Source organism: Heterocephalus glaber, unplaced genomic scaffold, assembly GCF_053883595.1.
Source record: "Heterocephalus glaber isolate CG9 unplaced genomic scaffold, H.glaber_assembly_v1.0 deba00001805, whole genome shotgun sequence".
In the NCBI taxonomy this organism is placed as follows: domain Eukaryota; kingdom Metazoa; phylum Chordata; class Mammalia; order Rodentia; family Bathyergidae; genus Heterocephalus; species Heterocephalus glaber.
In genome coordinates, this window is record NW_028258480.1 from 2,395,829 (window position 1) to 2,419,358 (window position 23,530).

General features: G+C 39.1%; 1 protein-coding gene across 1 annotated transcript; it reads left to right on the forward strand.

The window, feature by feature from the left end:
- The first annotated feature begins 15,603 nt into the window (after window positions 1-15,603).
- On the forward strand, window positions 15,604-17,212 carry LOC101698985 (olfactory receptor 5B2). Its single transcript, XM_087203629.1, has 2 exons — window positions 15,604-16,513; window positions 17,133-17,212. Exons 1-2 carry the CDS (start codon window positions 15,604-15,606, stop codon window positions 17,210-17,212), a joined length of 990 nt encoding a protein of 329 aa, XP_087059755.1.
- The last annotated feature ends 6,318 nt before the right edge of the window (window positions 17,213-23,530 follow it).

Here is a 23,530-nt window from a genome sequence, read left to right on the forward strand (position 1 = left end):
TTTTTAGCAACTGTACCTTAGACAAAGGTCTACTATCTAGAATGTATAAAGAACTGAAAAAAAATCAGACCCCCCCCCCAACTCAAGACCAAATTCAAAAATGGGCAACTGAAATGAACAGACATTTCTCAGCCATAGAAGTAAAAACAGCAAATAAATATATAAAAAAATGTTCAGCATCACTGGTTATTTGAGAAATGCAGATGAAAACAACACTGAGATTCCATCTCACCCCAGAAAGAATGGGGCTGCTATTAAGAAATCATCAAATAACAAATTCTGGCAGGGGTGTGGGGAGAAAGGAATAGTTCTCCTCCATTGTTGGTGGGAGTGCAGACTGGTGCAACCACTGTGGAAATCAGTATGGAGATACCTCAAAGAACTAGACTTAGAAGTCCCATTTGACCCAGTTCTCCCTGTGCTGGGTATCTTCCCACAAGAATTAAAAGAATCTTGCCACAGCGATGTATGTGCACCCATGTTTGTAGATGTACAGTTTGTAATAGTGAAAGCTTGGAAACAACCCAAATGCCCATCAAGTGGAAACTGGATAAATAAGATGTGTTTCTTTTTTTTTTTTTTAACAAAATGAAGTACTACTCAGCCATAAGGAATGAGAAACTAGAGACATTTATAGCTCAATGGATGCATATTGAGGCCATCCTCTTAAGTGAAATAAATAGGACACATATGTGTAAATTCCGAATAGTTTCTCTAGTGTGAGAAACTGAAAGTGTATTTAATGGTGCACATGGATGAAATGGCCTAGCAACATACTGGTGGATTGTGTTTCCATTATGTGTCATATGATTGTATCGAAATTTAAATTAGGGAGAAGTTTGGCTTATGTGGAGTCTGCTAACTAACTGGAGTGTTTTTCCTGATCAATATTTGTATCATGTTGGTTTGGGGGATCTTTCTGAAACAAATCACATCCTCTGGTGTCTTGTTGGTGCTTGAGATACTTTTTAAAGCTATATGGAAAAATGTTTAAGTGCTTTTCAGTTTTGTTTTGGTTGAGTTCTACTGTTTGAATATTATTGTGGTTTTTTCCCCTTGCATTCCTCTGTTTTGAATGGTTTCAATTTTTTGTATGTGTGTGTGTTTGATAATAAAGTTATTTAAAAAAAAAGAAAAGAAATCAACCAATAACAAATGTTGGTGTGGTTGTGAGTAGAAAGGAACCCTTCTCCATTGTTGGTGAGAGTGCAGACTGGTGCAACTACTGTGGAAATCAGTTTGGAGATCACTCAAAGAACTAAGACTACAGATCGCACTTGACCCAGCTATTCCTCTTCTGGGTATCTTCCCAAAAGAATTAAAAGAATTAAAAGAATCATACCACAGTGATATATGTGCACCCATGTTTATAGCGGCACCATTCCCTATTTGCATAGACTTTCCATTTTTTTATTATTATTATTATTATTATTTATTATTTTTATTTTTATTTTTTTTTATTTTTTTTATTTTTTTTATTTTCTCATAATTTTTCCTTTCCCTTCTTTCCTTTCCCCTTCACTCCCACCATCCATACCACTTTGGACCTTTTCTTCCTATTTCACAGTATCAATTATTCATTATTCATCCTTTTAATCCTTATTTACACTTTCAGTTTCTCACACTAGAGAAACTATTCGGTATTTACACATGTGTGTCCTATTTATTTCATTTAAGAGGATACCCTCAATATGCATCCATTTAGCTATAAATGACTCTAGTTTGTAGTAGCTAAAGCTTGAAAACAGCCCAAGTGCCCATCAAAAACTGGAATAAAGAAGATGTAGGTTTTTTACAAAACAGAGTACTATTCATCCATAAAGAATGACAAACTAGAGATGTTTATAGAAAATGGATGCATATTGAAGCCATATACTTAAGTGAAGTAAATAGGATACACATGTATAAATACTGAACAGTTTCTCTGCTGTGAGAAACTGAAAGTGTAAATAAGGTTTAAAATCATTACAATGAATAATTGATAATGTGAAATTGGAAGAAAAGGTCCAAAGGGGTATGGGAAGAGGGAGGGGAAGGGGAAAGGAAAGAAGGGAAAGGAAAAATGGAAACAAAGACTTTGTAAATAGGGAAGGGTGGAGGCGGTGAAGGGAGGACAGAGAATTGGGAAAAATTAAGAACCAAGACATATCATGTAAAGGTACAAGTACCCAAAGATAAAAGCAACTGTATGCTGTAGCTAAAATGTACCAATAAAAGAATTCAGGGAAAAAAACAGCAAATGAGTGGATTTTCAAAAAGAATCCAACTACATATTGTTAAATTGAAACTCACCTCAATCTAAAGACCACACACACACTGAAAAACACACTTTGCAAATAGAATTCAAAACATCTGGAGAGCCATACTTATGTCACTTAAAAGAGACCAACATTACCTTGATACCAAAACAAAGTAAGGATACACAAATAAGTGAACCATAGTTTGACATCCTTGAGAACATAGCTGCAAAATTTCTCAGCAAAATTCAAAAAAGCTTAACCTAGAAGCATATTAGAGAGTTTATTCAGAAAGACAAAGTGAGACTTATCCCAGGAATGAAAAGATAATTGCTCAGCACATGCACATTAATAACCCAGACACTGCTTCAACAAAATAAAAGAAATGGCAATCAGAGGTGGGGAGAGGGCAGAGAAAGAGAAGGAGACAAACAGAGGCAGGGGGAAAGCACAGACAGGGAGAAACAGAATGGGAGGAAGCGAGACTTAAAACTTGAGAAACAAACAAACTGCTGGTACTAATACATTATTTCAGCAAAAGTGCAGAATGAAAACCCTACATGAAAATAAAAATAACATTGGCTTATTGCAATACAAAACTGTCTGAAATAGAAGCTAAGAAAGCAGTTTCATTCAACATAAATGGAAAAAATACTCTTCTCTGCCAAGGAAACAACCAAGAGTTTGAAGACCTGGAAAAGCAGAGAAAAATATCTGAAAATGATACTATATAAAAGAAATTAATCTCCAGAATATACATGGACTTCAAAAGAGTTGATAACAAAAACAAATTGTACGATTAACAGTAGTGAACAAACTAAATACACATTCCTTAGAACAAAACATACAAAGGACCAATGATATATGAAAAATGCTCAGTTTCACTGAGGAAAATCAAATCAAAACCACATGGAGACATCTCCTCAGGTCAGCAGGAATGGCTTTATCAAAAAGTCTAAATAGAGACTGGCAAGAGTGTGGAGAAAGGGGAGTCTTGCACACTGTTGGTTGGAATGCAAATGGATACAAAAATTATGGAAATCAAAATCATATTCCTCAAAAGATTAAGAATAGACTACTACAAGATCCTGCTGTCCCACTACCAAGTACAGATTCAAAGAAAAGAAATCAGTATGCTGAAAGAGATCCCATAGTCCTTGTACTGAGAAATGGAAACAAGCTATGTGTCCATCCCGAATGGATCAAGCAAATGTGGTGTGTGTGCACCATGGAACACTAGTCATTTGTGAAATCCTGTCACATGAGACAATGCAGGTGAAACCGGAAGTCACTATATGAAGGAAATAAGCTCAGTTAGAAAAACAATTACAGGATAACCTCACTTATCTAGGAATCTAATGAAGTCAATGCCTGTGGGGACAGGGAAAGGGGACGTTACTAGGACCTCTGCAGTGAGTCCTAGTCCCCTGCAAGCCATGGCAGCACAAGGTGAATTAACTTATTATACAGGAAAGGCAGAAAAATGAGACTGAGAAGAAGCTGATCTGTGGGTCTGATCAGTGGTGCTCTGGGTGGCAAAGATGAAAGCTCCCCAGCTTGCTGCACCCTTTATTCAGTACATCAGGAGAAACAGATGTAACAAATGACTCAGGAGAGAGAGTTCAGTACATCAGAGGTTAAACAAAGTGTAACAATCCAAGAACAATGAGGAACTGAGTAGATGAAGATTTTGTTCCTCCCTGAATGTCTCCAGCTGATGTAATCTTGTCCTGGAGCATCACAGCATCACTGGATCTTTGAGGTCTGTTGTAAGCAGAGGCCAAAATGGAGTTATATCTCAAAATACCATAGCTGGGCTGTAGGCAGAACTAGGATTTTCCCCTAAAACTATGTAGCATTGCTCCTGACATTATCTCCCATTCTTTTTATTTTATGTGAGTGTGTTTTTAGGGAAAGTGAGCACACCCAACCATAGCTTGTCCCTATATATTGTGAGGATCTATAGTGTGTTTGACTGGCTTAGCTGTCTACAATAATCATAATTTCTCTTAATTGGGGCTGTAAAAGGATTACGAATCTAATAATTTTTTAAGCAATGTTTGCTAAAAAACTTAAAACTTTTCTTGAATTCAAATAGATACTATCTTCTGTTATACTTTTCTACTGGGTGTTTAAGACCAAGTTATGATGAGACCTATATTAAATAAAATCAACCTCTTGCACTCTAACAAGGTCAATTAAGTCTCCACAGGCACTGTCCTGGAGACTCTTAGTTCCTCTGTCAGTGTCAGCCACCAGGATATGTCATGGCCTTGCTCGACCATGTTGCTTTCTGCGAAAGCATGGGAGATTTTTTCCTCCAGGTGACAGTTCCTTGGCACACTTTTCATTAGATCTTTACTGTTTTCATGTTAGCAACCTCCCTGCTCAGAAGGTTGGGTGACTCCCCAAAGATGCAGGACCTTGGAGAAGGTTCCCTCATGTCTGGGATCTTTTTGTTATTGTTGTTGACCTTGTAGGGCCAGGGCCAAAATATTGGCTGCCTTCTTAGCCCAGATACCTTTTTAGTTGAACTTTGGTTGTTGAACACCCAGAAGATCAATAACATTAGCATTATAAGAAAGGTAGTGAACTCAGCTATTATAATTTTACCTGGATATTAAGCATTTTGGAATAAAATATAATTAAATGATTGTTATTATTGCCAATTATGGTTGATCTTGTGGTTGAATCTCTAAGTAGCTATCTCTTTATAGGATGTCATCTAAGGAAAATAAATCGGCCTACAAATGTGCTTATTATCATAGGTGGCTGGAGCATAAGAGAAAGGCAAATATCTGAATCAAAAGGTTATTACAATAAACAATATGTTGGAAGACCCATCCAATTAGAGGGCATGAATACATTTTGCACACCAGAAAAGGAGCAATAATAAATACCACAATTATATAAAATCTTATGTTCTTCAATGTAGTTTGATACCAAAAGCATCTTTCTAATAATACTCTTGTTCATGCCACAGAAATTATTTTTAAAATTTTTTTTAAATTTTTTTATTTTTGAAATTAATCTTTTGAAGATGACCAATGTAGACATATCACAATAAGATTTTTAGAACTTAATCAATATAAACATTTTATAATAACATACTTAGCACTTAAACTTCAATGATAACCAATGTAATCAATTTATAATAACATATTGAGACAATATTTATTGCAGTGTGTCTCTTATAAGATTAGGAAAATTACTAGGGGGTCCCTTTAGTGAATTAAGACCAGAATAATTATTTTCTGGGTGGCTGCTTCTTTATTCACCAAAGGGAGTACCCATGGTCTCTATTTACTTTGGCAAACAAATAATAAAAATATGTTTTTTAAATTTTTATAACTGCTTATTGCAACTTGTTTATTGCAAGTAGGCAACAATACACATTACTTTTTAAAAATAAATCTTGAAGGCACTTTTATGAGTTAGCAACCTGGGGGAAGAAGGGCATATCTTTATTTTTTTTATTTTTTATTTTTTTGGTACTGGGGGTCCAAACTTGGGTCCTTGGGCTTGCAGGGCTGGTAGTGGAACCACTGAACTAAATTCCCGGCCATGTCTTTAACTTAATAACATTTATCTGTAAGCCAATTTAGTAATAAGTGAATATCTTTTAAGGAAAAAAATAATTTTTTTCTAAAGGTGAAAAAGAAAAGGGAGGAAAAAATTTGAGCTCAACTGTACAAATGGACAAACACACAATAGACAAACATATAAGACAATTTATAAAACTAGAGTGCACTCAAATATATTGGGCAAAATTGAATTATAACATCCCTTTTATAATTTTAAGTTTATAATTTTATATAAGACTGGTCAAAAACCTTTGTAGTCAATTAACATAGATCTCTTGGGATTAGAATCAGAAGGAATGCAAGTGCTTTTATACCTGTAAATGTAAAAAGAACATTTTGAAGTTGTTCCCCCCTTTTTAAATTTTTTACCATCAATCTATATTTATTCTCCCTCTGGGGGCATCAGCTCAGTCCTGGACCCCGCTGTGGATTTGTTCATCATCGCTAGTGAGGTGGGATGCTCAGGTGCTGCTGGCTCATGGCTCTCATTGGGGGTGCTATCCCTGGTCTCTGAGATGTTGGCAGAGTGACCCACAATCACACATTTCGGGAGGGCTGCCACAAGGTTTCATCTTTATCTGTCAGCACACAGGCAAAATGTCTCCCCCAAGTTATTCAGGCAGGAGCAATTTTTTGAAATATGGCCTTTTGTAATCTTAAAAGCAAGTTTAATAATTTAGGTTCTAAAGTACAGCAAGCCATAGCTCCTTCCAGTCTTTGAGTCAAACAAACTGCATGAGAGGAATCACTTAAAATATTAAAAGGTTGGGAAGGAAAATTTTCAATCACAAATATAATGGCTAGCAACTCCGGCCTCTGAGCAGAAAGACCAGGTGTAGGCAACACATAGCTAAAGGAAGAGCTCCAAATTGCTGCTTGGCCCTGAGAGGAGCCCTTGGTTAAATAGGTTGAGGCACCTTGCAATGGCTGAAATAGAGTAAGCTTGGAGAGAATAAACTCATGTCACAAAAAAAAGCTGAAAAAGAGGATCACTAGGATGATAATTATCTATCTGTCCAATGAAATCTGCAAAAGCTACTTGGCAATACAATTTGTAGCAGTATCTGCATTTGAGCCTTATCAATTGTGATAATGATGAAATGAGAGTCAGCACCAAATAATTGTCGGGTTCAATTATGTCCCAAGAAAACTATTTTTGCAATTTGCTCTAGATGTAATTGTAGAGATTTCACTAACTGGTTAGACAAAAACCACCATTCCATGGGAAAGACCCGTTTCTCATACCATTGTCCTATTAAACCTGTAGGTGAATGAGGGGTGCTAAGCACAAACAAATGAACTGGATAGTTAAGAGTTGATAAGAAAAACCTGCCAGGTATGTATGCTTTGTTCTATTAATTGTAACTCCTTTTGTGCCTCTGGAGTTAATCTTCGAGGGGAATTAAGATCAGAATCTCCCTGTGATATTTCATATAAATTCAGCAATTGAAAAGTTGCTATCCCTATTTTAGGCCTAATTCAATAAAAGGCAAATCAAGGTCGGTCAGTCAGCCACAAAGAAATGCTGAAAAAGCAGTCTTCTAGATCTGTAAGTGGCCACGTCTGGGGAATTGCCACTGGGTTTGGTAAGCCAGGTTGCAATGCCTTCATAGGAATGAGGCTGGCATTAACTGTCCATAAGTCCTAAGGCCAATGCCATTTCCCTGACCTTTTTGGAATAATAAAAATGGGTGTGTTCCAAGGGCTCATTGATGGTTTTAAATGCCCTTTGTTAAGTTGTTCTAAGATAAGTTGCTCTGAAATGGTTAATTTCTCATGTGTAAGGTGCCATTGATTAACCCAAATGGAGTCATTCAATTTCCATTATAAAGGCAAAGCTGCCTTGGGCAGAGAAACTTCTTCAATAGCCCCAACTAAAAAATTTTTTATCATATCCAATTCCAAGGTGACTATTCTTTTGTTGCTGTTCTATAGGCTACATTCCACCCTGAAGTTGCTTGCCTAATCCTATTTCTTGTTCTTATCCCATTTTAGATGTCATGTGTTGACCCAGTGAGGTTTCAGGGGGCAAAGTAGTCACTACAACACTCCATTCTTCGAATAAATCTCTGCCCCATAAATTTACAGGTATGGGAGCTATGTAAGGACAAATATGTCTCAATTGACCATCAGGCCCTTCATGAGGCAGGGGAATGGAGCTTTGCAAAACTTGTTTGGGGGTGCCAACCCCTACCAGAGATGTTTTAGTTGGTTTTTCCCCCAAGATGATGGCCAAAACATGTGCCAATCATGGACACATCTGCACCCGTGTCTATCAGCCCTATAAAGAATTTACCATTCAATTTAATTTTGCACATGGGGCAGATTTTAGACATCTTTTGGATGAAACAAAGCTCTTCTTGAGGAATTTCTAGCTGAGGATCCTCTTGGGAATTTTTAAAGCTAATATTATTTAATTTTGGCTTAGGCAAGAGCAACAATTGTGCAATATAATCTCCTTGTTCTATTACCGAAAGTTCTGTGGAGCTAACAGGAACACACAATTCAGAGTTACAGTCAGAATCAACAACAGCCAGAATAACAGTAATGTCTTTCAAAGTTAGAGTGAATTTTCCCAGTATCAAACCAAATGTTCCAGGGGGTGGGTGTCCATGAATTCCTGTGGGGACAGATAGCAGAGTCTCACCTCCCAGCAGGTGAACTCTCTGAGCAGCAGGAAGATCTACTCCTGAGCTCCTGAGTGTTTCCCTGACAAGGAAGAAATGTCCCTCTGGACACCATGCCATCTGATTTGTACTTGTGCATGGGTCTGAACCGGGTACCACTCACTCAGGGGGACTGGAGCCCCCTGGCCCTGATCTCCTATAGTTTCCTGGGCCCAATTCCCATTTTCCTGGCAGCAGTGTGCCATCTTTATCATATTAGAGTGGCAGTCTTTAGCCCAGTGAATGCCTTTTTGACAGCAAGGGTAAGGGCCAGGCAGTAACTTATTTTCCTTGGATGCCTGACCTAAGGGCTCTGGGTCAGCTTGTAAAGCCACTGTCATTTTGCAGTTTTTTCTGAGATGCCCTGATTTCCCACGATTAAAAGATTTTGAATCACTGTGTGTATCACGTAAATGTTGGGAGATGGCTTGAGCCATCAGAGCCAAATTCTATAAAGGAGACCCAATATTTTGGCATGCCTTAATATGTGCTCCAAGATCTTTAGAGGAATGATCAGGATTTATTGCTCACTTGCAATCCATATTAGCATTTTCTTTTTTTTCCCCTTAAATTCTTTTATTGGTACATTTTAGGTATACAATACTTTTACATTTATCATTGGGTGCTTGTACCTGTACATGACAGACCTTTGTTTTCATTTTTTTCCCCATTACCTGTGTGCCCCACATCCCCTCCACCATTCCCTATTTGCATAGACTTTCCATTTTTTTATTTTCTCATAATTTTTCCTTTCCCTTCTTTCCTTTCCCCTTCGCTCCCACCATCCATACCACTTTGGACCTTTTCTTCCTATTTCACAGTATCAATTATTCATTATTCATCCTTTTAATCCTTATTTACACTTTCAGTTTCTCACACTAGAGAAACTATTCGGTATTTACACATGTGTGTCCTATTTATTTCATTTAAGAGGATACCCTCAATATGCATCCATTTAGCTATAAATGACTCTAGTTTCTCATTCTTTATGGCTGAGTAGCACTCCATTTTATTTTAAAAAACACATTTTCTTTATCCAGTTTCCAGTTGATGGGCACTTGGGCTGTTTCCAAGCTTTTACCTATTACAAACTGTGCTGCTATAAACATGGGTGCACATATAGTGAGACCAAGATGAACCTAAGAAACGCCATCTTGGCCTGAAGATGAACTCCCCTCATACCCCTCCTCTCACAGAGTGCATTTTTGTAACTGCTTGTTCTGCTTCTGTAAACTTGCTTTATTGCTTCTCGGAAAGGGATGGTGCCTGGTGCCTCCCTTTCCTGTGAATTGCCCTAACCTGACAAGGCAGCAAGATAGCCGAATTGTACAAAATATTCTGCAACTAGTCAAAAACACGTTAACCTCCCCTTGAACTTCTCTTCTTTAAATAACACTTACAAAAGCTATGCTGTTATAACACCCTATAAAAACTGTGCTGTTCCTGGACTCAGGGCTTCACTTCGCTTAGGGAGTGAAGTCCACACACATGAATAAATTCCTTTCATTTTAACTTTGTTGTTGGTCCCAGCATTTGGTGATTTATTGGCTCACTTGGCACAACACATATATCTCTGTGGTATGATTCTTTTAATTCTTTTGGGAAGATACCCAGCAGGGGATTATCTGGGTCAAATGGGACCTCCAGGCCTAGTTCTTTGAGGTATCTCCACACTGATTTCCATAGTAGTCACACCAGTCTGCACTCCCACCAACAATGGAGAAGGCTTCCTTTCTCCTCACACCCTGCCAGCATTTGGTATTGGTTGATTTCTTGATAGCAGCCATTCTTTCTGGGGTGAGGTAGAATCTCAGTGTTGTTTTCATCTGCATCTCTCAAATGACCAGTGATGTTGAACATTTTTTCATATGTTTATTTGGTGCCTTTATTTCTTTGTCTTAGAAATGTCTGTTCATTTCAGATGCCCATTGTTGAATTGGGTCTTTGAATTTGGGGAATATGACTTTTTTCAATTCTTTATATATTCTAGATAGTAGTCCTTTGTCTGAGGTACAGCTGCTAAAAAATTTTTCCCACATTGTAGGTTGTCTCTTAGTGGTGGTGGTGGTTCCTCTTGCATTGCAGAAGCTTTTTAATAAGATGAAATCCCAGTTGTTTATTCTCTCCATGTTAGCATTTTCATAGGCTTGCTGTAAAATCAGGATGTCTGCTCCCTGGGAATTAGAAATCTGTCTCCTAATAGTTTGTTGTAATCTCGCTACAAATTCTGTGTAAGTTTCCAACAGTGCTTGCATGATTTGAGTGAAAGATTTTGTCACCACACCATCAATGGGCACAGAAGCCCAAGCCTTCTGCAGGAGGTCTTCTGATGAAGGAGTAATGCTAGGCAACAGGCCTGAGTGCTAAATCTGAAAAGTCACCCGTGCCCAATTACCTATCTATAGTAACTTCTTCTCTCAACTGAGCATCTCCCTGAGCATTCTTATAAGCCTGGCCCTGATTAATGAATGCAGTTCCACCTCACAGTGGAAATACTGAGTGGTGGACAGGCACATTTTTGCAAGGTGAAAAACATCATGAGGAACCAGAGAATACGTCCAAAGTACATTGTCCAACAAACCCACTGTCTAGGGACTTTGGAAGCCATTAGTTAGCATGCTCTGCCTGAGGTCTTTAGGATGTTAAAATAAAATGAGGCATGAACATACATGTCCACCTCTGAGTTGTGAGGATCAGGCAAAATTGAGATAGGAAAGCACAAAGTGTCTCCAACCACCGTGCTCCATGTCACAGCCTTTTGCAGGGTACAGGGATAGGGAGTGGCCCCAGAAGTGGGCTTCACAAGAGGAGCAAGAAGACCTTTCCTAGACCCCCCTGAGGAGCCTGAGGGGCTAGAGAATTAGAGTCCTCCTTAGCTTGCTGCCATGGTGGAGCAGAAGCTGAAGTGAGATGAAAGCAAATGGTGGAAAAAGCCAAACAAGGGGAAGCATGGCCAAAAGGGGGGTGGGGTGGGGGAAGGGTAGCTGAGGTCTCCTGAATTGACTGAAAGAATTTGAGAGCAGAGTGGACCAAGGCCCAAGTGGGTAGCATTCAGGGGAGAAAGATGATCACCCCTTCGCTAGGCTTCACAGAGAACGGTACCTACACATTCCCATGCTATTAAGTTAGTTGTTCCTTCTTGGGGAAAAGATGGGACGTATATTTACATGTCTTTTAACAAACCTATCACAGCCTCCTTCAGTACCGGATAGATAGTTGCTTTAACAGCAACTTAAGTAATTTGGCAAAGTTACGCTGCTCTAATGACAGAGACTGACCCATATTTGGAACTCAGCAAAGATAGAAAATTACCCCCAGCTGGACACACTTACCACCAGTGTCCCTGGTCCAAGTCCGGAAACTGTCCTTGGAAATCCATGTGCTGTCTCTTTTACTCCAAGTTTGTCTCACGGGTGAGTTCACCCCTGGATCAGATTCACATCCAAGTTGGGCGCCAAATGTAGGGAGCAGGGAAAGGGGACGTTACTAGAACCTCTGCAGTGAGTCCTAGTCTCATGCAAGCCACAGCAGCACAAGGTGAATTAACTTATACAGGAAACGTAGAAAAATTAGACCTGGAGAAGAAGAAGCTGCGCTTTGGGCCTGGTCAGTGCTGCTCTGGGCATCAAAGATGAAAGCCCCCAGCTTGCTGCAACTTTTATTCAGTACATCGGGAAAAACAAACGTAACAAATGACTCAGAACAGAGAGTTCAGAACATCGACAGAGTTCAGTACATGGGGAGAAACAAATGTAACAGATGTCTGGACAGCAGCAGAATTCCTAGATCAATGAAGATTTTGTTCCTCCAGGATGTCTTCAGCTGGTGTAATCTTGGCTTGGAGCACCACAGCATCACTGGATCTTAGAGGTCTCAGTTGTGAGCAGAGGCCAAAGTGGAGTTATGTCTCGAAATGCCATAGCTGGCCTGTAGGCAGGAGAACTAGGATTTTTCCCCAAAATTATGTAGCATTGGTCTGAGAAGTGACCCAGAATTTGAGAGGTGAACAGTGTTCGTGAGAGGGTGGAGAGAGTAGGGAGTGGGAGGGTTGGAGAAGGCTGATGAATTGTTACTAAGTCATTGTGAGGAGCAGGAAGTGCTGCAGGCTAGGATGACCACAGGTAACAGTGTATAGTGTATTCTTCAAATGGGGGAGAGAATGGATTGGAAGTTTCTACTCTAAAGAAACAATAAATATTTGAAAGGGCAGACTTGTCTAAATTGACTTATTACAGAAACTGTAAGTGTGTGCTTGCATCTGAGTAACTCTTTAATATGTATTTTTTGTACATTTTCATCATCAGTTAAAATCACATTTAATTTTTAAATCTGTAAACACCTTGGCTCCTACAGGCAATTTAATGTCTTCTTCCATAAGACACTGGGACAAGAAAGTGACCTATTCTCAGGGGGAAATCTCTAGAGATCACAGTGGCACATAATTGTCTCCAGATCTCCTTCAGGACTCCAGCTGACAACAGTTGAGAAGGGATGCATTACTGCCTTTGCTATTGGATGTCACTGACCCATCCAAGAGAGAGTCCCTGTCACCAGTGGAGGAGAGCTTCTGACCTGAGGACTGGCTGGGAGCCCGCAGCAGCAGACAGGGAAATCCCTGAAAGAGAAGTTACATGGAGGGACTTCTGAAGGTTGGGCTGTTGGAGAAGAGATTTAGAGACCTCTCCTTGTTTACAGCCGCACTTCTGTGAGTTATGTGAGAGGAGTAATCGCATGGTGGTGTTCCCATGGCAAAGAAGGAATCAAGGTAATTTGGAACACCACCCATCTGAATGTCCTCTTCTCCATTTTTCCTCCCCTGCCTTAGAGGTCTTGGAGAAATTAGAACATTACTCAAGACAGAGGGAGCTCCTGTCATGGGACTTCAGCAATAACCCTTGGATATGTTTTCTTTCAAATCACTCTTCTGTACTGAGTATTCTTTCTCATTTAGCACTCCGACAAGCATTTATATTTCATAAACCTTTTAGAGAGAAATGTCATTTAAACAAAAGCAGTGTCCTTACTATACTTATGATGAATTATCAAAAAATAAAAGTGTTTTCTAAATATCTTTGTAGATGGTGAGGCAAGCCAGTGGTATAAATATTTTTCCTTTAGTCTTTGGTGCCTCCTATGAAAAATAATGCTTCTTAAAATTTGAACAAACATGAAGGGAGATGATGCTTTGAATGATTACTGACATTATCTTTTTCACCTTGTATTTGTATCTTAATTGGAGTTTCAAAAACACAGATAAACATAAATTCAGAATAAATAGATGATTTTCTTTAATTGGCAAAGATTCCTAAACATATTAACATAATCTAAACTGCTTATTCTTGCAAGGTAGCTTGGGTCCTGTGTCTTTCTCCTACTGTTTATATTTCCTTGCAGCATAATTTCTCAATTCTGCATTGTAATTTTGGAGAGTATAAGAATAGTGCACATAACGTGATACGGTATATCATATATATGGTATATATGTACCATATATGCTTACGTTGTTTTCTAGAACAGAGTGTATGTGAAAAGTAACCATGTTATTTGAAGTCTGGTGAACAGAACATCTTCCTGGGGCTGTTTCATAAATTTAGGTTACCAAAGGCTTAGAAAGGATGGTAGAAAGTATTAGTTAGTTTGGGGTTGATATTCTCCAAAAGACAATGGTATACATAAAGAAATTTTAAATTGTGTTGGTACACAAGAAGAGTTCAAATAAAAGATTTAAAACAAACAACTTCCTTCTGAAACACACTTGCAAACTATGCATAGCCCATAAACTAGACAGTTTCGATGCTTGCTCTCTTTTTGCTATGTGATGACTGTAGTGAATGAGGGGCTGAGAGGAAAAACAAAAGACTTTTTCTCACAGTAGAAAAGGGATTTCAGGGAAGCAGTTTCAATAAACAATGACCCACATGGACTTGCAGCAGCCGGATTCACATCCATGGAGTCGATCCAGGCCCTGAAGCACTGGAGAGCACAGAAAATCGGAGAGGGAAAGGGGAAAGGTAAAGTGGGAGGGAAACTGAAGATTTCAAGGTCACCTGCAACCAAAGCCCTGAGTGTCACAGACCTGGGTCACAATGTCTTCAAAATCATTATTCCATCCTAATAATAACAGGAGAGCTGCCACTCATCAGGATGAGCTTTACACCCATCATTGTACTGTCCTTTAGTTACTTTTCAATGCTCACAATAATGCCTGAAAGTGAGTGTCCTTGTTCTGTTTATTGTGCAGATGGCAATGTCATGTTCACTGTAGTTCATGGAGGACTAACAACTGCTGGGTGGTCAATGTGCTCTCTGACCTCTGTCCCTTCAGAGCCTAAACTCTGTGCTCAGCTGCATCTGTTGCTCCTCCTTTTTGCCCTTGAAGAATTGATCATTTCATGTGTTTTGTGTTTTTGGTTAGTTTTGTCTTCAGATGAAATGAACACATAAGCAAAAAGTTAATTCACTATAAAAACTGAAGCCTGAGTTTAAAAGAAAGGAGAAAATGAATTATTATGAATTCAGTTAATTTCAGTTTGACTTGAATCACTTAGGGACCTGTCAGCATAGATCACAGTTCAATGTGGGTGTGGAGTAGAAACTGCCATTCCACGTCTGTGCAGCTGTGAATGAGTGATGCAAACTCTTGTGATTCATAATTTACATGACAGAAACAACAATTCCAAGCCACACTATTGCTGGAGGGAGACAGTTGATGTACATCTCAAGTGGAGGGATGTGTTTATGGTAGGAGAACAAATTGAAACTGTCAGATTTTACTGTGTTCAGGAGGAGTGAATCTGCTGACAGATGCAACCATGGAATTTTTGATCAAGTTACTGTATTAAACCATCTGTATTTCATTTTACAAATTTAAACATTTTTAGTTGACATAGATGGTCCATTAAAATTTTAAGAGTTTAAAGCCTGTAAAACTCCACACAATTTATAAAATCATTTATGTTTTCAAGAAAATACTTCCAGAGAATCTTCATTTACAAATTCATCAAGATTATACACTACGTATGGTGCTTGTACTTTCTGATTTCAGTTCAGTTTCCTTATGTTTCTGTATCTTCTTTCTCACTGCTGCAGCTCATGTAGAGGTTCTGGACAGCACTGATGGAGAACAGGACAGAGGTGACCGAGTTCATCCTGTTGGGACTGACCAATGACCCACACCTGCAGGTTCCCCTCTTCATCACCTTCCTCCTCATCTACACCATCACTGTGGCTGGGAACCTGGGGATGCTCCTGCTGATCCTTCTGGACCCTCGTCTGCACACTCCCATGTACTATTTCCTGGGTAACCTGTCTCTAGTGGATTTCTGTTACTCCTCGGTAGTCACTCCCTCATTCATTGGCAGGCTCCTGACAGGAAACAAGATCATTTCCTACAATGCCTGTGCTGCTCAGATGTTCCTGTTTACAGCCCTCATTTGTGTGGAAAATTATCTGTTTACTGCAATGGCCTATGACCGCTATGCAGCAGTGTGCAAGCCTCTGCACTACACCTCCACCATGAGAAGCAGTGTGTGTGTAGGTCTCGTCATAGGCTGCTATGTCCTGGGTTTACTGAATGCCTGCATCCACACTGGGGAAGCCTTTAGTCAGTCCTTCTGCAGCTCCAATATGATTGACCATTTCTTCTGTGATGTCCCACCAGTCATGGCCCTCTCTTGCACTGACAAACAGGTTACTGAGCTGGTTCTTGTTTATGAGGTGAGCTTCCATATTTTTTTTGCCATGCTGGTCATTTCAACCTCCTACATCTTCATTTTTGGCACCATCCTAAGAATGCGCTCAGCTGCAGGACATCGCAAGGCTCTGTCCACCTGTGCCTCCCACTTCACTGCTGTCTCCATCTTCTATGGGACTACGATGTTCATGTACCTACAGCCCAGCTCCAGTCACTCCATGGATACTGCCAAATTTGCCTCTGTGTTCTATACTATGGTGATCCCCATGCTGAACCCTATGGTCTACAGCCTGAGGAACAAGGAGGTCAAGAGAGCATTCTTAAAGGTCAAGAGTGCATTGATTTGTGGGAAGCTCAGTGAGGTGTAGGATTTTGATTGTAACTCTGTGAGATGAACCATTTCTGGGTTACTTCTTTAAGTTCTTCTCCAAGAATGGTGTTACATTTTGAGGCTTATATTAAAATTAAATTATTGAAGTAATTTGTTCACTTGGGCAAAAATCTTTTGAAACAAAAAAGCTACTTTGTCCAGAAATAATTACAGAGTGAGAATGTCTAAAATATCCCCATGTCTGCTGCCTAAACCATGCTGAAGGATACTGATGTATGCATGCGTTACACAGGGGTTCTTTTTTAGACCCCATGGTGATGGAAATGTGCACAAAAATCTCAAAGATGCCCATAAGTACAAACAATGTCCACAGGGGTCTCATGATGACAAATGCAAATGGATGTGGTAGGTTTCATCAGACTAGAATAGAATCTGTTATTGGTGGCAGTTAATTTTATGTCTTGATTTGGCTGAATAATCAGATACTCAGGTAGGCAGTAAACATATTCACCTTTTTCTGTGTGTCTATGAGTGTTTGCAAAGATCCTGGTATTTAATGTAGAGGACTGGTAAAGAATATCTGTCCTCTTCATTGCAGGAAATAGCACAAAAATTCAAGAGAGAGCAAGTTCTCTCTCTCTCTCTCTCTCTCTCTCTCTCTCTCTCTTTCTCTGTCTCTCTCCCCTTCCCCCAACACTTGAGGATATCGACCTCTGACACTCTTAGACACAAGTTAATGACCTGTACCTCTCTTGGTCTCCAGTCTCCCACACTCACACCAGGCCCCTCCCCTCCGCTGTCCCAGGCTTTCCTGTCAGACTCAGTGAGCCCCTGCCAGCCTTGTCCTTAGGATTGCTGAGGGAACTTCACGGGACTTCACCACTTCCCTGTCATACACCACAATGTCCCCAACATATGTCCTCCTCCATGTTTATACCTGTTATGTTGATTCTGATTTACTTGAGAGCCACAAATAAAACAGTACTGTTTAAAAACTATACTTTAATGTTTCATTTAGGTAATAGTATACATTTTGGCTAAGATTTCTTTAATATTTTATGATATTCCTATAGTCTTAATTTGAGAAATCATATGATACATTAAGAAAAAAGGTCTTCCTTACTGGGTATCTTCCCCAAAGAATTAAAAGAATTGTACCAAAGCGATATATGTGCACCTATGTTTATAGCGGCACAGTTTGTAATAGCTAAGGTTTGGAAACAGCCCAAGTGCCCATCTACTGGTAACTGGTTAAAGAAGATGTGGTTTTTTAATAAAATGGAGTACTACTCAGTCATAAAGAACGAAAAACTAGTCATTTATAGCTAAATGGATGCATATTGAGGCCATACTCTTAAGTGAAATAAATAGGACACACGTGTAAATACCGAATAGTTTCTCTAGTGTGAGAAACTGAAAGTGTAAATAAGGATGAAAATGATTAAAATGAATAATTGATAATTTGAAATAAGAAAAGGTCCAAAGGGGTAGGGGTGGTGGGAAGGGAAGGGGAAAGGGAAGAAGGGAAAGGAAAAATTATGAGAAAGAAAAAAAAGTGGAAATGAAGTCTATGTAAATAGGGAAGGGTGATGGGGGTGAAGGGCGCATAGGTAATGAGAGAAAAAAATAACTAAGATACATCATGTTCAGGTACAAACACCCAATGATAAATGTAAATGTATTGTATACCTAAAATGTACCAATTAATATATAAATAATAAAAAAAGAAAGTTCTTCTTCTTGAAATTTAATGAGCAATGAGGAAATCTTACATATGAGGTGAATTAATATTTATTTTTTATGTCATCCTTCTGTACATTCAACATGATCAAATGTTCAACAGGATAAAATAGAACAAGAAAATGCAGAAAATATAGCCATCTTTTTAATCTACTCATATTTCACTACACATTCAGATTAAGAATTAAACCTAAAAGCCAATAATATTGCACATTTTTCTTTCTATAAGTTCTTCAAACTGTAATATCTGCCTTTCATTTCTACATAGTTTAGTTAATTCTCCCTTGTTCTCTCCTCACTCTCCTGTTTTTCTCCTCTTCTATTCCACTGATTTTCTTGTGGTTTCTTCACATCAAGCAAGTTCATGCCTCAGGCCCTTTGCTCTTGCTGTGCCCAGTGTGAATGTTCTCTCTCCATTCAGGACCCTGACTCCATGGACCCTGTCCTGGAGCCCTGCCCTGACCACCTTCTTCAGCTGCTCAGTGTCCTGTCACCAAGCCCACTGTCCCCCCCTCCTCAGTCATTCTCTGCACTTGTTATCAACCCTTCGCTGCTGCTCAAACCTATGTGTAGCTTATTTCTCTTCTGAAAGAGAATGCCAACTCCAGGAGAGCAGAGAATTTCTGTTTTTGTAGAACACGATGATCAGTAGCTGAAAACATCTCTGTTGCACTATATATTCTCAAGAAATGGTTGTTAAATGTACAAAAATATAACGGAGCTTTGATATGAATTGTGCCGATATGCTGAGCCCGTGACTCATTGGCTGTGACAGTGAATCGTGCGTACTCAGAACCTTCTGGATCAAGGTTCAGCACGTCTGAAGAGACATGTTCATTTGTGACTTGCTGAAGCATTCTTTCCTACACTCGCATCCTCTCATTTATAGACAAATGATTTCCTGGAAATCTCATCATTACATGGATCATCTCAAAACTTCCATTCTCTTTTTACTTAAAATCACTGACTCATTAAGGGATGAATAACATCATGTAAGTACTATTTGGTAATTCATAAAGACACATCAAATATGAAATAGAGTCCATACCTGGTTATATTTGAGCAATTTCTACAAACCCACAAGGTATGCACTTCATTGAAATGATTTTAAAGGTCCACGTAGAAAATACGCATAATAATATTTGTGAGTGGAAAACAAAATACATTCAACCTGCTAGTAAAAGTGCACCTTTCCATCTTGCATTTGGATCTTACCAGAGCTCAGTCATCTATAAAACCCAAGCCCACTTACGTGTGTCCTTGCACAATTGGTTCCTATTCACTCTTGTGCCACTGGTGACTGTGCCCTTGGAATCATTCCTAATTCTTAGGTTAATAGGTACTGAATTTTAGAATCTTTGTATTATTTTTCTTTTTTACTATTTTATTATTTTTGCTCCAGGAATAGAACTCAGTGTAGGATGTGATAAAAGCCCTTGTTTGTTTCTCCTGTGCTCCAATCACATTGACTGTGTAACACTTATTTGGATAAATTCTCCAGTGAAGCCCCCTGAATTGGGTTTTCCTTTCTCAGGAAGTTTTCTTCATTATTTCCTTATCTACACTTGTTATGGCTTACCTTTCATGGTCATGTTGACTATGGGACAAGCAGAAGTCAGCAGGTGGCAGATGTGGTGAATGAGGAAGAAGAGGACACAATGGGACATTTTGTCGGGCAGAAATTGCCACACACATTTCAATTAGTGCAGTACATGGAGGCAGGCAAAGATGCTCATGAAGAAGACTTCCATAAAGTCTTCAGCAGGCAGGGGATGGGGAAAAAGTAACAACCAAGATACATCATGTAAAGGTTCAAGATCCCAGTGATGGGCCGGGGATTTAGCTCAGTGGTTCCACCATCTACCTCACAAGCACAGGGACCCAAGTTCATTCCCTGGTACAAAAAAAAAAAGATCCCAATAATGAATGTAACTGTATTGTTTACCTGAAATATACCAATAACCAAAAAAGACTTCAGCAGGTGCCAGAAAGGGTGTGATTAATGTGTTCTAAATGAGGGAGTGCTGACATGGATGCAATTAATGACAGTGTATAGCTTACTATAATACATTTTTTCCCAAATTTAATCACCCAGCCTTTATTTTTACCACATCTTATATTTACGGGAGATAAGGGCCTCTGTTAGGATAGATATGTAAGCCTCTGGGTTATTTACAGAGGTGTCAGGATAGTAACTCAAATCTTTAAAGTTTCCTGCACTTTAGCCAACGATATCAGGAGAAACCAAGTCAAAGTCATTGCGTTCACAAATGTGACAAATATTCCAAAGAACCATAGGCATGGTGTGTTCCTCACTTGGGGCCACTATTACAAAACAGCTCAGAGTAGATAGTTCATAAGCCACAGAAACTCATGGCTGAGAGTTCAGGTAGCTGTGAGGCCCACCTGAGGTGACAGCAGAGTCAGAGCCTGGGAGGGCTTGTTCCTCCTCTGGGACCTTCTGCTGTATTTTCACAGGGTGCAGAGGGAAGAACAATGCTGTTGTAAATTCACAGGGCACAGAGCTCTGTGCTTCAGACAGTGCAAGGCAGAAAGAGCCAAAGGCCTAGTGAGTCCTGCAAGCCCTTCTATGAAGGCACTAATCTCTACCAGGGGGCAGCACTCAATTAGCTCCTAACCTAGACTTCATGGCTCCCTAGGGTCCCACCGTGTAATATAATCACTTTGGGATGCACGTGCCCCATGAATGGGCTGGGAGCACATGTTTCCCTCCCATAGCACAGGTTCACTCAGGTCCTTGTTGTCTCTGGAACCTTTCATTAGGATTTAGCATGGTGATACTGTGTGTATCTGTATTGCCAGATTAGGCGATGGACAACCCGCTTCTCCCTGCCACTGAAAACAGCGTCATTAGTGCTTTTAAATTTCATAAGGTTAAAAAGCCAAATACAGAAACTCGAACAAGTTCAGAAACTTGTCCTTAAAATTCTGTTCCTCCAAATCCAAAATCTTGTTTACAGGTTTTCCAGAAAATCAGAACCAATAGAATATACCTAAGATAATCCATGTTCACTCTCTGTCTCTGTCTCTCTCCATTTATCAGTTTCATGGCTCATATCTACAATTCCTGAACTCTAGGATATGAGTGAGAGAGATCACAAATTTGAGCCCAGCTTGGGCAACTGAACTATTTAGGAAGTTCCTTTCTCAAAATAAAAAAATTTAAGAAAAAGTTGGCTATGTAGCTTAACAGGAAGTTCCCAGGTTCAATCCCCAGTACTACAAAAAAGATGAATTTAATTGACTCTTGTGTTTATGACCTCTCATAAATCCAAAACTTGAGGTGTCCTACATACTCAGGGTCTGGAGAACAGGGGATATCCTGGTTTGTGTAATTCTATAGTAAAAAAGATGCTTCAATATCACACCAAAAAAAATCCCTGTTCCTATAGAGTTACATCCTCCCTCTTCATGTTGCTATTATCACAAAGTTGATCTTTATATAATTTGTTTCCACTAAACTGGTTTATTATGTAATTTCTTATGCATTTATAAGACTACAAATAACAAGTTATGAATCTAAACAATAACATTTAGTTTTATATTCTTATGTTGTTACCTTTACCAGTTTTTATTTCTTTTTTGATATTGAATTTTTATTTTATTTCAAATTGAAAATCAGTATTTCCACATGTTTATGGTGTACAACATGGTGATCACATGATTTGGAGCAACTTTCTGGAGTCTATCACTTACAGGGAATATTTTCACAGCTCTTGCAGAACAGTTCTGCCAGTAACTGACCCTCTAATTTCATTTATCTCAGAAACTCTCATGACCTCCTTCTTTCCTGAAAGATAGTCCTGTTGACCATAGAGTTATTTCACAAGTTTTGGTTTTCAGTGACATTTTCTTAGCTATGCTGCCTTCTGGCCTCCTTGGTTTCCAGGAGAAAACTGCTATGAACCTGACTCAGAATGTCCCTTGTGTCTCTAGGGGCAAACATGTTGCTTATGTCTTTCTCTTTTGAGGATATTTTCTTTGATTCTGAACAGTCTGAATAAAAAGCATGTGTGAATCTCTTCACATTAATATTCTTGAGATTCACAAACTATTAGGAAGGGGAAGGCCATGGCTTTTATCAAATTTGAACTGACGAACTTGGTGTTAAATTGTTATTTGTTCCTTTATATACCTAACTGCTCCTCCTGGAACTCAAAGTATACAACTGTTGTGTACTTATAGGTGTGCAAGAAGGCCTTGGGCTGCATAGAGGATTGCATCTTTCTTCACTCTTCTGTCCTTACAGAGAATTACAGTGATTGGTTTATCTTCAAATTCACCAACTCATTCTTCTCCCTCTAAAATCCCATTGTCAAATAGATCATCTTAAAATTTCTCATAATTTTTGCTTAAAATGATGTCTCATTCAGTGTCATATGACTTCAAATAAGTACTAAGTGATAATTCATAAAGACATATAACATAGCAAATAAGGAGTCCTTTTCTGGTTATTTGGAGCAATTACTATAAGCACAAAATTATACAATGAACAGAAATGATTCTAAATGTCCATGTAGAAAATAATCTGATGAAAAATGAGCAGTGAAGCTATACAGACATCAGTCAAAAGAAGACACAAAGAGACCAACTGACATATGAAAAATGTTCAACCTCACTAATCACTGGGGAAGTGCCAGTCAAAGTAACATTGAGTTGCTCCAGAAAAAAATGGCTCTATATAATATACTACCATTAAGCAGGGGTGGCAATGATGTGGAGAAAAGGGAAGCCCTGTACACTGTTGCTGAAATGGAAATTAGTACAGCTTTGTGGAAATCTGGATGGCATTCTTCAAAGTGAAGAGCAGAACTACAAAATGATCCAGCTATCCTACTACTCGGCGTAAATTCACAAGACATAAACTGTGTATGCTGATGAGGATCCTCACCTCAAGAAATGGAAACAATCTCAGGATCCAACAGCTGATGAGTGGAAAAATAAAAAGCAGAAGCTGTAGAGCATGGAACACTCTTCAGCCATAAAAAGCATGAAATCCTGTCACTGGGAAGACATGGGTGTAACTGAAAGTCATTGTGCTAAGGAAATGAGACAGGTTAGAAAGACAAGTAGTGAACACTCTCACTCATTTGTGGAATCTAAGAAGCTGATGTTGAAAGAAGGGAGTTGAACAGTGGTTACCAGAGACACTAGAGTACAGGGTAGGAGGGGTGGATGAAACTTTGAGCAATGGTTACTAAGTTATTTTATGGAGCAGGAAACTTTGGAAGGCTGTGCACAGTAGGAGAACTATAGAT

Bases quoted from the DNA above. Each gene is read 5' to 3' on its own strand.
- LOC101698985 (XM_087203629.1), top strand. From the start codon at position 15,604: ATGGAGAACAGGACAGAGGTGACCGAGTTCATCCTGTTGGGACTGACC. The intron at 16,514-17,132 runs GTGCATTGATTT...AAAATTCAAGAG, and splicing joins AGCATTCTTAAAGGTCAAGA to AGAGCAAGTTCTCTCTCTCT.